General features: G+C 38.7%; 1 protein-coding gene across 3 annotated transcripts in view; it reads right to left on the bottom strand.

The window, feature by feature from the left end:
- glra3 (glycine receptor, alpha 3) overlaps positions 1 to 13928 on the bottom strand; it is a 74106-nt gene extending 60178 nt beyond the window's left edge. For all 3 annotated transcript variants that reach the window (XM_086142627.1, XM_086142628.1, XM_086142630.1), the window contains exon 1: positions 13486 to 13928. In XM_086142627.1, the coding sequence (XP_085998753.1) occupies positions 13486 to 13547 (62 nt within the window). In that variant the 5' untranslated portion in view covers positions 13548 to 13928. The remainder of the gene's footprint in view (positions 1 to 13485) is intronic.
- Between the last annotated feature and the right edge of the window lie 895 nt (positions 13929 to 14823).

The raw sequence follows: 14823 nt of genomic DNA, 5'->3' as shown, positions 1-14823 counted from the left end.
AAATAGACAGGCTGCTGTAAAACAGACGTAGAGAAAAAAATCCCCATCCACTGTGCAGAGCTGGTGGGATGATCCCATCTTGAATGCAAAGCTAACAGAGGAGTTGCATTCTAAGTAGAGAGAAGCAAGTGGCTCTAGGCAAGACAAACCAAAGAGCAAATGCATCAGTGAAATGTTTTCATGCTGAATATGTTTTAACTTGAAGCAACAGAACTCTGTGTCCCCTGAATTCAGAGATGACAGGGGAAAAATGCTCTTGTTAGCTGCAGTGGAGAAACAGTTGGGAAAATCGGTAATAAAATAATTTAAAAGATTTTGAAAAAAGGGTATTTCTTGAGCATTTCCAACAAATCCAAGAACATTCTCAACATAGTTACAAGATGCTATAGAATAAAGTATTTGACTCCAAATATTTTGACAGTGAGAATTAACTTTGTAAGATTAGATAATTGACAATCGAATTGTGCTTAAGACAAACTCAAATTTCAGTAGTGTATGTCTTACATGTGCGTTTACATTATGCTTTGTCATTTTGGAAAATACAAAAATCAAATATTTAGAGGAAAATGGTGTGTTAGGTTGAACAAAAATTTGGATTGCATAAGAGCTACTTAGGTAAAAAGAAAAATGCACAAATAGTATTTTACATCCTTTATTTGGGCATTTATACCATCATCTGCTGACAGGTCCTTTTGTTTTAAGAAAAAAAAAAACGCAAAACCTCACAATTAGTGAGTCAGTGGCTGTGAAAGATGACAGACTAGGAGCAGCATGTGTAAATGTAGAATATGAATTTGATTCTATGGATGCGCATGAGGTTATTTTTCTTCTCACCTGATTATGCTTTCCCTCAACTGGATTGCACAATGACAACACATATGAAGTGTTACAAGCACAGACTACATGAGCTGATGGAAGACAGCATTAAGGAAGGCCTCTGGTTGGAATATGTAAATTTCATGTGCTTTTAAATGAGATACAAGAATTTGGAGCCTCTGGGTACATTTTTATAAGTCTGGACTATCTTATCACTTTTAGTGACATCCTCCTTAGGCTGACATAAACCTTCATGACAAAGTCTGTACAAGGAGATGGCTTTACCTCATAGGAAGTATAAAGCCTCAGTCTAAGGTGGGTACATAACTCAGATTAGATGAGAGATGAGAGAGATGAGAACAACTTTATTTATCCCGAAGGAAATTGTTGTGCCAGAGTTTCAAGCAAAAACATAACAGTAATAGATAATAGTAAGAAGCAGGGAGAATAAGAAATACAATAAAATATAAATTGTCAAGGTTAAGGCTATCAAGTGTTTTAAGGTCTTAAGTACAAAGATTTGAAGATTCCCTGCGGCTAAGGGAAGAGGAATTAAAAAGTCTGATAGCCTCAGGTAGAAAAGACCTCCTGTGGCGTTCAGTGGAGCTCCTTGGTGGTATCAGTCTACGACTGAATTAATGTCAGGATAAAAGGAAGTAAACTTGTCATTTTTAAACTCTGGGATTCAGCAGTGACAGATGACAGGTAAAGAACAGACTACAAAAAGGGAGACCGTGTACAGATCCATAATCATCAGGATGGCGGATGTCTCTAATGGACACAGATAAAAGAACCGTAAAGTGCTCTCTATTTCCCTCTAAATCAGTGGTCCCCAACCTTTTTACTACCGCGGACTGGTCAACGCTTGACAATTTCACTGTGGCCGGTGTGTGTGTGTGTGGGGGGTTGGCCTCAGAGCCTATCCTCTCCTCTCGACCACCGCCCTTGCGCGCTCTGACTCTGGTCACTACGGAGATGTTTAAACCTCTCATCAAAATAAGATACGGCCCATATACATTTATCAAGGAAATTTTATTTTCAAAATACTTTCAAAATACTCCAGGGGCTTGTCTTCTGATTGTCTTGTCTTTCATTGCCTCGCTAAAGAGCCGGTTGCCGCATATTATGCACAGTGGGCTTAGTATGTGGGAATAACCTACCAGGATAAAACCATATTACATGTAGGATTCCTGGTATTGTCTGTTAAAAGCTGTCTTTATCTTGGAAGTAGGCTTTTCTTCATTCTCTTCACTGGGAAAGAAACTCTCCAAAGAATAAGAATAAGAATAAGAATAAGAATAAGAATAAGAATAACAATTAGAACAACTTTATTTATCCCGAACGAAATTGTTGTGCCAGAGTTTCAAGTAAAACATGACAATAATAAATAATAGTAGGAAGGAGGGAGAATAAGAAATACAAATAAAGACGTCTCTTTTTAACTCATTTTGGACCACAAGCTAGCAAGTGAACCAGATGTCACAAGGATAATCATTTTTATTTTTATTTTTTCAATAAAAAATAAAAGGTTTTTCATAGTAAAGATCATCTAGACTTAGATAATACATTAAGCGGAAATAATAAATTATTTCTTGTGCGGCCCAGCACTAATTGATCCACGGTAGTGGTCCGTGGCCCGGGAGTTGGGGACCACTGCTCTAAATGATTCAATTAACTCATCAACATTCTGTATGGGCTCAATGCAACATAGAATTAGGTAATGTTTTCCTTATAGAAATGCAGGGCGGCACTGACCCGTGTCTCCCTGAGCCAGCCTCGGGGGGGCACAGGGCAGTGTCTCCCTGAGCTGGTCCCAAGCCTGGATAAATGCAGAGGGTTGTGTCAGGAAGGGCCTAAAGTTATGGTTACGAACCAACCATAATAACCAGATCATACCGGATCGGTGGAGGACCGGTTTAACAACGACCGCCATTGGTACTGATGACCGACAGGGTACCAGTGGAAATTGGGCTACTGTGGGTCTAAGAACAAGAACAAGAAGAAGAGGAGGAGGGCGTGTTTGGAAGCAGAGAGAAAGGAGGAAAAGAGACAGCCTGGGACTGAGAGTAGGGACTTTAAATATCAGGACTATGGCAGGAAAAGGTAGAGTTGGTCGACATGATGCAGAGAAGGAAGGTGGATATACTGTATGTCCATGAGACCAGGTGGAAAGGTAGTAAGGCTCGAGGCTGAGGAGCAGGCTTTAAGTTGTACTATTATGGTACTGACAAGAAGAGAAATGGAGTAGGAGTTATCTTGAAGGAGGAGTTTGTTATGAATGTTCTAGTGTCATCAGGGTGACAGTTAGGAGAGTACTTGGTGTGTCACCTGGAAGGAAAGTAGATAAGGAGACTTGGTGGTGGAATGAGGAAGTGCAGGAGTATATACAGAGAAAGTGGTTAGCTAAGAAAAAGTGCGATACTGAGAGGACTAAAGAGAACAGACAGGAGTACAGGGAGATACAACGTAAGGGAAAGAAAGAGGTAGCAAAGGCAACATAAAGGGCGTATGATGACCCATATCCTCGGTTGGACACCAAGGAGGGAGAGAATGATCTATACAGGTTGGTAAAGTAAAGAGATACAGCTGAAAAGGATGTACAATAGGTCCAAATGACTAGGGAAAGAGAGGTAAATGAAGAGTGATGGGACAATGAAAAGAGTACTTTGAAGAGCTGCTGAATGTGGAAAATGAAAGAGAGGCAAGGGTAGAAGAGGGGACTATTGTAGACCACAAAGTAGCACAGATTAGTAAAACTGAAGTGCAGAAGGCATTGAAGAGTGGAAAGGCAGTTGGCCAACATTATTTAGTAGGATCTTAGAGAGAGAGAAGATGCCTAAAGAATGGAGACAAGTATGATGGTGCCCATTTTCTAAGAATAAAGGGGAAGTGCAAAATTGTGGCAACTATAGAGGGATAAAGTTGATGAGCCTTACAATGAAGTTATGGGAAAGAGTAGTGGAAACTAGACTGAGAGCAGAAGTCAGCACTTGTGAACAGCAGTATGGATTCATGCCTAGAAAGAGTACGACAGATGCGGTTGCGTAACTGACTTTATTCACCCTATCCTCATTTAGCAACTTGCTTTGAGAATGCTAATTGAGATGTACAGAGAAGGCCAGAGGGAGCTTCATTGTGTTTTTGTAGACCTAGAAAAAGCATATGACAGGGTGCCAAGAGAGGAGCTCTGGGATTGTAGAAGGAAATCTGGAGAGGCAGAAAGTACGTTAGACTGGTGCAGGATATGTATGCAAGCTGTCAGACATTGGTGCGGTGTGCTGTAGGGATAACAGAGAAATTCAAGGTGGAGATGGGACTCCATCAGGGATCAGCTCTGAGCCCCTTCTTGTTTGCAGTGGTGATGGACAGGCTGACAGATGAGGTTAGACAGAAATCTACATGGGCTATGATGTTTGCAGATGACATTGTGATCTGTAGTGAGAGCGGAAAACAGTTAGAGGAAAATCGAGAAAGGTGGAGGTATGCTCTGGAAAGGAGAGGAATGAAAGTTAGTCACAGCAAGACAGAATATATGTGTGTGAATGAGAGGAACTTGGGTGGAACGGTGAGGCTACAGGGAGTGGAGATCAAGAAGCTGGAGGATTTCAGGTACTTGAGGTCAACATTCCAGAGCAACAGAGAGTGTGGAAAAGAGGTGAAGATAGGTCCAAGCAGGTTGGAATGGGTGGAGAAAAGTGTCAGGGGTACTATGTGATAGAAGACTTTCAGCCAGAATGAAAGGAAAGGTGTACAAGACAGTGGTGAGACCAACAATGATGTATGGACTAGAAACTGTTACAATGACCAAAAGACAGCAGGCAGAACTAGAGGTTGCAGAGATGAAGATGTTGAGGTTCTCTTTGGGAGTGACCAGGATGGATAGGATCAGGAATGAGTCGATCGGAGGGACGGCACATGTTAGATGTTTTGGAGAGAAGGTCAGAGAAGCCAGACTGAGATGGTTCGTCATGTACAGAGGAGATATAGTGAATATAGTGAGAGATGGATGCTGGAATTGGAGCTGCCTGGCAGGAGGTCTCGAGGAAGACCAAAGAGAAGATTTATGGGTGTAGTGAGAGAGGATATGAAGGCAGTTGGTGTGAGAGAGGAGGATACGGAGAATAGGGTTAGATGGAGAAAGTTGACTCGCTGTGGCGACCCCTGACGGGAAAAGACAAAAGAAGAAGAAGAAGAAGAAGAAGAGCGAAGCTAAATGATAGCGATGAAAGTCTCTTGCACTCTTAATTTATGGAAGCACAACCATTTAAACATGCAGGTCAAAAATATTTTTTGAATAAAAAGAGTCTACTTCTACAGCTGCATTCTATGGATACATGGCCATACACAAGCTATTGTAGTGCATTGTGCAAATAAAATGAGAGAAAATGCGCAAAAGTATTTAGAAACAAAATGATGTGGAAATAACTTCTTCACCAGAACGGAGGCTACAGTAGGATAAATTATGACATATTCAAGTCCTTATCTACAGTAGTTAAAAGAATCATTATATAGGCAGAGGCTAAAAGAAAAAAAAATGGATTTACACAGAAAGTACCTTAAGTATGTGAAAATCTCCTTGATCAATATGTCTTAAACACTGCTGCAGATGACATTGATTAAAAAAACTAAGAAAAGTGGCCAGTGTTTCAGGTCACTTGTCCCTGTTGACAATTAGTGTGGCTAAGCAGGCAAGCACGCTACTTTACCAAAAGCATTTCTAAATTCACAATAGAAGCATTTCTCTGGTCACAAATTCTGGGCACTATACACATTTATGAACTTTTCCACTCCCAATTTGTAAAAAATCATCATCTCTATGTGTCAAGATTCAAGATTTTTATTGTCAATATGCTTTGTAAGAATATGGTGATTCAGACAGCGCAATGAAATTCTTACATTGTACACTCCCACTATACCTAACGCTCAACCTAAGCTTTCATAGACTTTGCTATGATAATTCAAAAATTGAGCGGTCATCCTTTCATTTGTAAATGATGATATGTGCATATGTGCATGTGGTGGTTGTTGCACCAAAGATTTACTGTTGTGGAATTGCAGAATGTAGGGATAATGCCACAAATACTCATGTTAAAGAGCCACTGAGCAAAAAAATAAACCATAATGGATGGCAATGAGAAAGTACAGGAATCAGATTAGGACGTGTTCCAGTACAACTCCAACTGTTAGGAGGCCTAATGCAACAACATGCAGGACAGTCTATTTAACTTATCACGTTTTGGAAGTGGTTCCCTGGTTTCATTCTGACAGGCGACCTTACTATGCAGAGTTTGCATATTTCTTTGGGTTTTCTCCAATTTCTTCCTAACTGGGAAAATTGCCCTTATGCATGACTAAAAACAGCGAATGGTTGGTCACAAATGCAGGTATGCATATAGAGATGAACAGTCGGTGGTACACCTTGCCTCTTGCCCAATTGTAGCTGGGATGGGCTCCTGCAACCCTAATTGCAGGAAAAGCGTAACATAATGGATGAATGTGTCTGCAGATCTCAAGATTCATGATCACATCCAATATTGATAGCAATTCCCGAATTATTAATTAACAGTAGTCTTTAGAAAGCTTGGATTGTGAGGGAGTCTAATCTGCCACCTTCCTTTGGGTTATCTCCAGTTTAGATGCTATTCCTGAGTATTTCCAATAAATCTCTAATAAAGTATTCAACGTATGTTTGACCAAAATTCATTGTCATAATGAACATAGAAAACCATTAAATTGAGGCCACATGCTTCAAATGGCTTGTTATTGGGAGAGGAGTGAGAAACAAATACTAAAAGATTAAAGAGGGAGCAGGTCTGTGTGTGGGGGCTACTGCATTATGCAGGAAATTAAATAAAATATTTTCTCAATTTTTGTTTTAAAGTTGACATGACTTTGAAATTTGAGTTGCACTTTGCTGCAACTAAACACATTGCTATGGCCAATCAAGTAAATGCTATGTGCCAGACTGAAAAGTCTGCTTATGTGAAATGAAGAGTTCATCCTAAAAAGAATAATAATATAATAACTGCACATGCATAAAATATTTAAAAAAAAAACAATAATTGTGCATAATTATCTTAAAATTAGGTGAAGAAAAAAAACAACCACACAAAAGAAACTTACAATAGACGTAATATCTTCTTTTTCAACAAAATGAGTTATTAATGTAGAGTGTAATATGATAGCCTTCATATCGTCTTCTTCTGTTTCTTTTGTCTTTTCCCTTCAGGGGTCACCAGAGCACATCAACCACCTCCATCTAACCCTACTCTGTATCCTCTTCTCCCACACCACCTAACTTCATGTCCTCTTTCATTCCATATATATATCTTCTCTTTGGTCTTCCTCTAGGGCCCCTGCCTGGCAGTTCCAACCCCAGCATCTTTCTACTAACATATTCACAATCCCTCCTCTGAACATGCCCAAACCATTTCAGCCAGGTCTCTTTGACCTTAGCTCCAAAACATCTCACATGTGCTGTCCCTCTAATGGATTAATTCCTGATCTCATCAATCCTCATAATGCCCAAAGTATCTTCATCTCTGCTACCTCCAGTGCCATTGTAAGCCATGCATGCCCATGCCATCCCTCTGCCTCCACCATGTTTTACAGTAGATGTGGTGTGCTTTGTATAACGAGCTGTTACAATGCTTTACCAGAATGATGGGAAGAAGAAATTTGGGAAAAGATTTATCTTAGTCTCATCTGTCCAAAGAATGCTGTTCCAGAACTGGGCTGGTTCCTTCGGGTGTTTTTTGCCAAAGTCAATTGTGGCCTTTCTATTTTTGAGCCTGATTAATGGTTTGCACCTTGTGGGGAATCCTTTGTATTTACTCTCATGAAGTCATCTCTTTATGGTAGACTTATATACTGATACACCTACTTCCTGGAGCTTTTCTTCACTTGAGCGAATGTTCTGATGGTGCTTTTCTTCACCATGGAAAGGATTTTGCGATCATTCACCACTGTTGTCTTCCGTGGATGTCCAGGTCTTTTTGAGCTCCTAAGCTCACCAGTGCGCGCTTTCTTTTCTCAGAATGTACCAAACTGTTGATTGTCCACTCCTAACATTTCTGCTATCTCTCTGATGGATTTCTTCTTTTCTTTCAGCCACAGGGTGGTCTGTTTTACCTCCATTGAGAGCTCCTTTGACCGCATGTTGTGTATTCACAGCAACAGTTTCCAAATGCAAACGCCACACCTGGAATCACCTCCACACCTTTTAACTTATTTAACTTAGCTTAACTTATTTGATGACAGGTTACTGAGGGAAGAGCCCATGCAGCCTTCTGAGTCAATTGTCCAATTACTTTGGTCCCTTTAAAAAGAGGCAGCTACGTATAAAAGAGCTGTAATTCCTAAACCCTTGCTCCAATTTGGATGTGGATACTCTCAAATTCCAGCGGAGTGTCTGCACTTTAAGCCCATGTTTATTATATAATTGCATCCTGAATATGTTTTCATAAACAGCTAAAATAACAAAACTTGTGTCACTTTCCAATATTTCTGAGCCTTACTGTATATACACACAAACAAATGAGTCCATATATGTACACGCAGTATATAGCTATATAAACACACACAGACATATGTACATACAAACATTCAAGTTAGGGGTGGCATGGCTCAGGGGGTGAGAGTGGTCGTCCTTAGAATTCAACATTCCTAGTTTGACTTCCACAGTCCTAGTCTATTGAAGAGTTGTTGAGCAAGACAGTGAATCCCTTACTGCTCACCTGACAATGCTTATTAGCTGCCTTCTGCTCATGGTTAATCCATTATAGGTTAAATGTAATGGTCAAATTTCACTTATGTTATGCTGAATATAACAATGAAGGTATTTCTCCTTTCTTATTGTGTTTTTGACACAAAACACAAAAGAAGGAAGTCAGCTTTTACTTTACAGTCAAAAAAATATGTTCAAAGCATCAGTGTCATCCTGGAAACAGATCTGAGATTCAGCAGTCACATAACGTCTGAAACAAGGTCTTCATTCAACTATGACGAGTATATCAGAGGCTGGATGTCAAAAGAAGATTGAAATAAAGTCTGACAAGTGTCCACCTCCAGCAGACAGGGTTACACAACCTTTGCTATCAGATGGGGCCAGATCAGGTTATTTCTTCATTTGATCTGAAGGTATTTACATGAAAAATCATTAACTATCTGCATATCATTGAAGAGCTGATGACCTTTAGGGCTGAGCAATAGGTCAACATTAAGTATACTAAATACAGTATCATCTTAATGTAATGACAGATTTTTTTATCTTTATATCATGAATTGAGACAGATCATTGTGAGTAAAATGACATTATATTCGCATTATATTATCTCCCGTAAGTCTGACTGTGGACATCTACACATTTAAAAATGACTCTTGGCAGTCCCCCTTTTTTTTGCTTATGGTAATTCTAAACACAATCTCCCAATTGTAACTTGCATATTTCATTAACATAATTTTCAGTGTCCCAAGTTAAAGATTAAGTAGGACACAGACTTGCACTTTCCTGTGAACTCAATGAAGTAGTGACATGTGACCAGTGGAAATGAATAATGTCCCTCTAAATTCACACAGATATAGGAAATATATTGCCGGGTAAAAACAAGGCAGAATCAAAGAGTGAATGTCTTACCGGAGAGACAAGCTTGAGGGAAATCCAGTCTGCCTCCCATTGAATGACTGACAATAAGCCTGTTAAATTTTGTCTTTGTATCCACCCGTGACCCCATAAGAAGATTTTCTGACGCTTTGATCTTTTCAGCTTCTTCTAACACCACTGCTTCTCTAAACTCTAGGGCGACTGTCACTTGTTTTTACTTTTGCAAGCCTAAAAAAGAAGTATAACACATGTCAAAGTTCAAGCATCCTGATAGAAAGATACACAAGCTAGATAAAGGGGGAAAACCCAGTAACTTATTTGGAAAATGAAAGAGTTGGTCAACTTTGGCCACTGTGGAGGATTTCAAAAAATGAAATATGAATAACCAAAAGCTTTCCATCAAATGTAATGGAAGATGACATATATGTCAGCTTACAGGATCCAACTATCATAATTTTACACCCAAATATGTGTCTCTGCCTCTGTGTCTTCTTTCCTGCAATGAGAAGAGTGACTGAATTCAAGTTGTGTAGTGTTGAAAATATTTCAAGCAGACAATATAGGATTTCTAAATTCTATTGTCATATTCAAGTTACTATAAAGGCCAATATGTTTCAAAACATAAAGTGTCCTGATTTCAATAACTGACCAACATAAACCAGGAATAGATTAGCTTGGCTCTCACTGTTTGATATAACCCATAACCACTATTTTGTTGACCCAAAAATAATATTTTAACAAAAAAAGGGAAAACTGCCTTATGACTGTCCAACATACATGGGTTATGATGTTGAAGCTAAAACTTCTTTCTTTCAAAATAACTGAAAACGAGTCATTCTTGGATTATCAAACAGGACTACAAGTCAGGTTACTACAGTATTCATCTTTTGGTCGTTTTTGTCATTATTTTTGTAAAAACACAAGTAAAAACAAAAATTCACAACTGAGAAACCAACATCAATATCATATAATGGGATGAAGCAAATACATAGTGGCCATCATTTTAATTACATTGTCTGCATATGTGCACCTCTTTCTTCCGCCATGGACTGACCCCTGAGCCCACTTGGACTCTTTCTGACTAACATGCCCGTCAGTCGGGACGGGTAATAGAACTTTAGCCAATAATATTACAAACGCAGACATCCTCGGGGATGCATACTCAGCCCCATCCTCTAAACCAGGCATGTCAAATTCACAGTGGTCCAAAATTTAAAAATCGGTACAAGCCGAAGTTGTTCAATATTTATTGACAAGCTTATTGAAATGAACTTATTGACCATATTGACCCTGAAACTAACAAAGCTTTAGAATTATTGTCTATTAAAACAACATTAAATATTAAATAAATTCAAAATCAATTGCAACAATTTCTTATCTGAGGAATTTCCGGGGTAATTTCTAATGAAAATATTTTTCTAAAGCCAAAAACATATTTCCTTTAAAGAAAATTTCAACATACAATGTGGTAGCAAGAAAAAAGTTCAAAGAGAAAACATATTGCAGCTTAATCTTCTGCTCTCTGATGCGCTCTAGTCTAAGACAGGGCCTTGAACTGACAAAACTTATACTTTCTTGCCTATAAACAACATTAAAACCAAGAAAAATATGTTATATTTATTTCTTATTGCTCTATAAGCAACACAGTCTCATCTCAATGGGTAGAATTTCCTTTGGTATCAATAAAGATTCTATCCATTTATCTTTCTGTCTGTCTATCTATCTACCAGGTCTCCTTTGCTTGCTCTGAGAGAGTCCACCGAAGAGTTATTCATGAGTTTTCACTGTTGTGAATGAAAAATGTGGTCCAACACCTTTTTTGTACTTGCTGATTCATTTTGACATAATTAATGACGTCTTAATCCACATTTTTAATTATGAACTTACAGCATGTATTTCTTTTCTAGGAAGTGATCTCTTCAATGCAAAGAGTAGCGTCATATGATTCAGATAGAGAAGAACAGACAGAGAAAAAGTTTCTTAATGTTAAAAATCACACAAATGCTTTCTATCATAATGTTTGTTCAATTTCTCCATATTTCACCTTCATCTTCAAGGGCATGCTCAACTCTATTTGTAAGAGTTGTGAGGCATCTGTTTTAACACCATAGGAGATGGAAGGACATCTCACATTTCTGTACATAAAGGATAATTAGCAAATCACCACAGTGTTATAATCACTGTTCTGATAAGTGCAGTCCCAGCCAGCCATGACATTTAGAATCACAAATAAGTATCAAACTGCCACAGCGCCACATTTCATGCTGAGAGGAACAAAGGGGAGAGGGTGGACAAAGTGTTTACTTATGTTTTTGTTTTTTTCCCCTCAGTTTTCCACATTACTGAATATTTTGTTCTTTGTTTCTGTGATGGGAAAAAATGTTTATCTGGCTGATTTTTACTTTCTACCTCGATCCAGGAACAAAAAAAAACTATTTCATTCCTAACAACCAAATCCTTAGATTGATTCAATAAAACAAATTTAAAAAACAAGTCAATTTTAAGTTTTGCTTCTTTACTGATCATGGTTCAGCCAGGGCCTTAAGAACAATGGATAAAGCACACAAATTCAACAGAGTATAACAAAGACGAGTGAAGATAAAGCCAGGCAACGACAGCTTCACTTGCGTTTATATATCTCGTCATAAAGCTCCACTATTTCAATAGTGACAAGCTAATTTAGGCTGATATAGTTTCTGGCATGAGCTGAGCAAACAACCCCTGACCCCCGACAACTACCGGTACCCGCAGAGCTGGTAGTTGACGGTGATACATTTTGATACAAAATTCTAAACACCGAAACATATAAATAGAAAAATCAGAGAAGACAAATAGATAAACAGAGAAGAATGTGGCTAAGTTTTTGCTGTCCGACTGTGCTCCTTTTGATAAAGTACTTTAAAATTTGAATAATTTCGGAACCCTAAATGTCACCACAGTTAACAAATAAAGAAACATGAAAATGTTTTGTTCATTTTACAAATAGCAGTTTATCTGCTGTTTTGAATTATGACTTGCCAATGCAAATTTTCTATTAGACTTAACTAGATAAAAAAATTATTTACAACTATTAATTACAACTATGAGAAACTGTGATAATGCACCTGACAAGAAATAAAAGCTGCAGCTCACAATTTCTTGCAATATGTATTGATCTTCTGTTCCATCAAAAAATGTCAGAAAAGGGCAACATAATCAATTACCATTTTATAAGATGACATAAAACTTTCGAAGACATTTTAAGACGACATCTTCAAATGTCTCGAGAAATTAAGGAAATTAAGTATAGGAGTCACGGAAAGGACCTTTAACCAAAATATTGTCATTTGACAAACTGGGATAACAGACTGTGTCTTCATTACTTAAAACGTAAACAAAAAAATGTATTTATTTTGATAAATGTTATTATGGTAGTAGTTTTTAACTGTTAAGTGACAATGCTACTTTTCAAAGAAAAATCACCTTATTTTATGATTAATCATGAGAAAATCCTAGGCACTAGCTATATATCCCCATCATCCCCTTGAAACTCCCATTTTTAGTCATGATGAAACATCAAAATGGCTTGGATGAAATATATATATGTGTGTGCGAGTGCGTGTGTGTGTTTGGATTATGCCCAAATCTGTGTATGGGCAACGTTTACATGCTTAACATTTGTCCAGGGAAGTCTGGAGGTAATACTTATCACACTTGGTAAATTACCAAATTAGTAGATGACCAATTAAGCTATTAGAATCGTTTCTGTCCATTATAAATGCATATTTGTCTTCATTTTTGGTTCAATTTCTTAGATGGATAATCATTATCATTGCCAATGTGTTTTGGAGGTGTTTTGTCCTCAGGAAAAATCCCTCGTTCACTGCCAGAATAGTGGTAAATTATTTGATAAAATGGAAATTTTAAAAGAGAAAAAAACATCTAAACATACTATGATTCAAATACTTGATTGAATTAATAGCGCTTACTCATATATTAAATACCTCGTTTGTCACACTTCGTGGATCAAGTCAAGACTGTTAAAACAAGGGGGAATGGGGTGAGTTTGAACGCGACTACGGTCTCACCTAATCAGTAGCAGGAGAATCCAGGTGAGGAAGAATCCCGCTGAAAATACCCTCCTCCTCATCTTGCTCCAGAGGGCACGGGGAAACCTCGGCTCTCCTCGCGTCGGCTCAGCACCGCGAATGATTGTTCGCGCTCCAGCTGTGCTAGAACGGCGCAAGTCACAATTGAGCCGCGATAACGTAAAAAAAAATAGTTTTCTGTTGATTACGTCAACAAAAAAATAAAACGCACATACTGAGGAAGATGAAAGCTACGTAAAAAATAAAGTAGCCCAAAATAAAAATAGAAAAAGTAGATCAGGGAGGAGAAAGAGCATAAGCAATCGCGCCAGCTGTTCACACTCTGCTATGGACTCGCTCTCTGAGCTGAGCAATGAGGCGAACGAGTCCCGCCCCCAACACTGGGTAGCTGATTGACAGACGCCTCGACAAAACAGCTTCACCCACCCCCCACCCCCACCCAGAATCTAGTCTGAAATTAGAAAAGCAGCGATCTGAATGGAATGTATCACCCAGCCATTAATCTGTTCCCCGGTGTCTGTATGTCCCCCTAGCCCCCCACCCCACCCCTGTTTTCCTCATTTTCACTTACAGTGACTACTCCTCTATCTGTCTCCCAGTCAGTTCTGCTCTGCTGCGCAGGATCACATAAAGACACATGTGGCTGAGGTTCCCGGTTGTAAAGTTGCCCGTGTTGATGACGGTATGCCATATGTGCCCAAAGGAGGTGTGGGGAGGTGGGGGTCGGGGGTGGTTAAGGTTGGACATACACCACCCATCAGGCCAATTCACTGCTGTCACTGGATGATGATGATGTGCCTCATCATTGTTTTTGCACACTATGTTTTGAATGAGACCTCACAGACAATTAAATTCACAAATCATTTTCCATGATTTGATATATTTTTACAACCACAAATAAAAATGTGTGTGAATATATTGTTAGAAGGATGCTGAAGTTGGAACTGCCAGGCAGGAAGCCTTGAGGAAAACTGAAGAGAAGATTTATGGATGCAGTCGAAGAGGACATGAAGTTTGTTTATATGAGAGAAGAGGATACAGAGAATTGGATTAGATGGAGGGGGTTGATTCACTGTGGCGACCCCTGAAGGGAAATGCAAAAAGGTAAAGAAGAAGAAGAAAGGAGAAGAAGGCGTTGAGTCATGTGTTGATTGCTATAATGTAATTTTGAATTAAAGTACCAAGATAATGGTGAACCTCTGTATTTGCAGATTATCATGCACCAGCATCCTGAATTGTATCAGTTGAGGGGAATTTCTGTTCATTACAACTGCACAAAGCTGCTTTGAGTGTCACATTAAATATTGTGAAGTTTCA

The sequence above is a fragment of the Fistularia commersonii genome, chromosome 35, assembly GCF_037954325.1.
Source record: "Fistularia commersonii isolate RoL2024-O1a breed Wild chromosome 35, RoL_Fcom_v1.0, whole genome shotgun sequence".
NCBI classification, from domain to species: domain Eukaryota; kingdom Metazoa; phylum Chordata; class Actinopteri; order Syngnathiformes; family Fistulariidae; genus Fistularia; species Fistularia commersonii.
The sequence above is the reverse complement of the archived record's forward strand: the minus strand, read 5'-3'. Positions and strand labels throughout refer to the sequence as shown.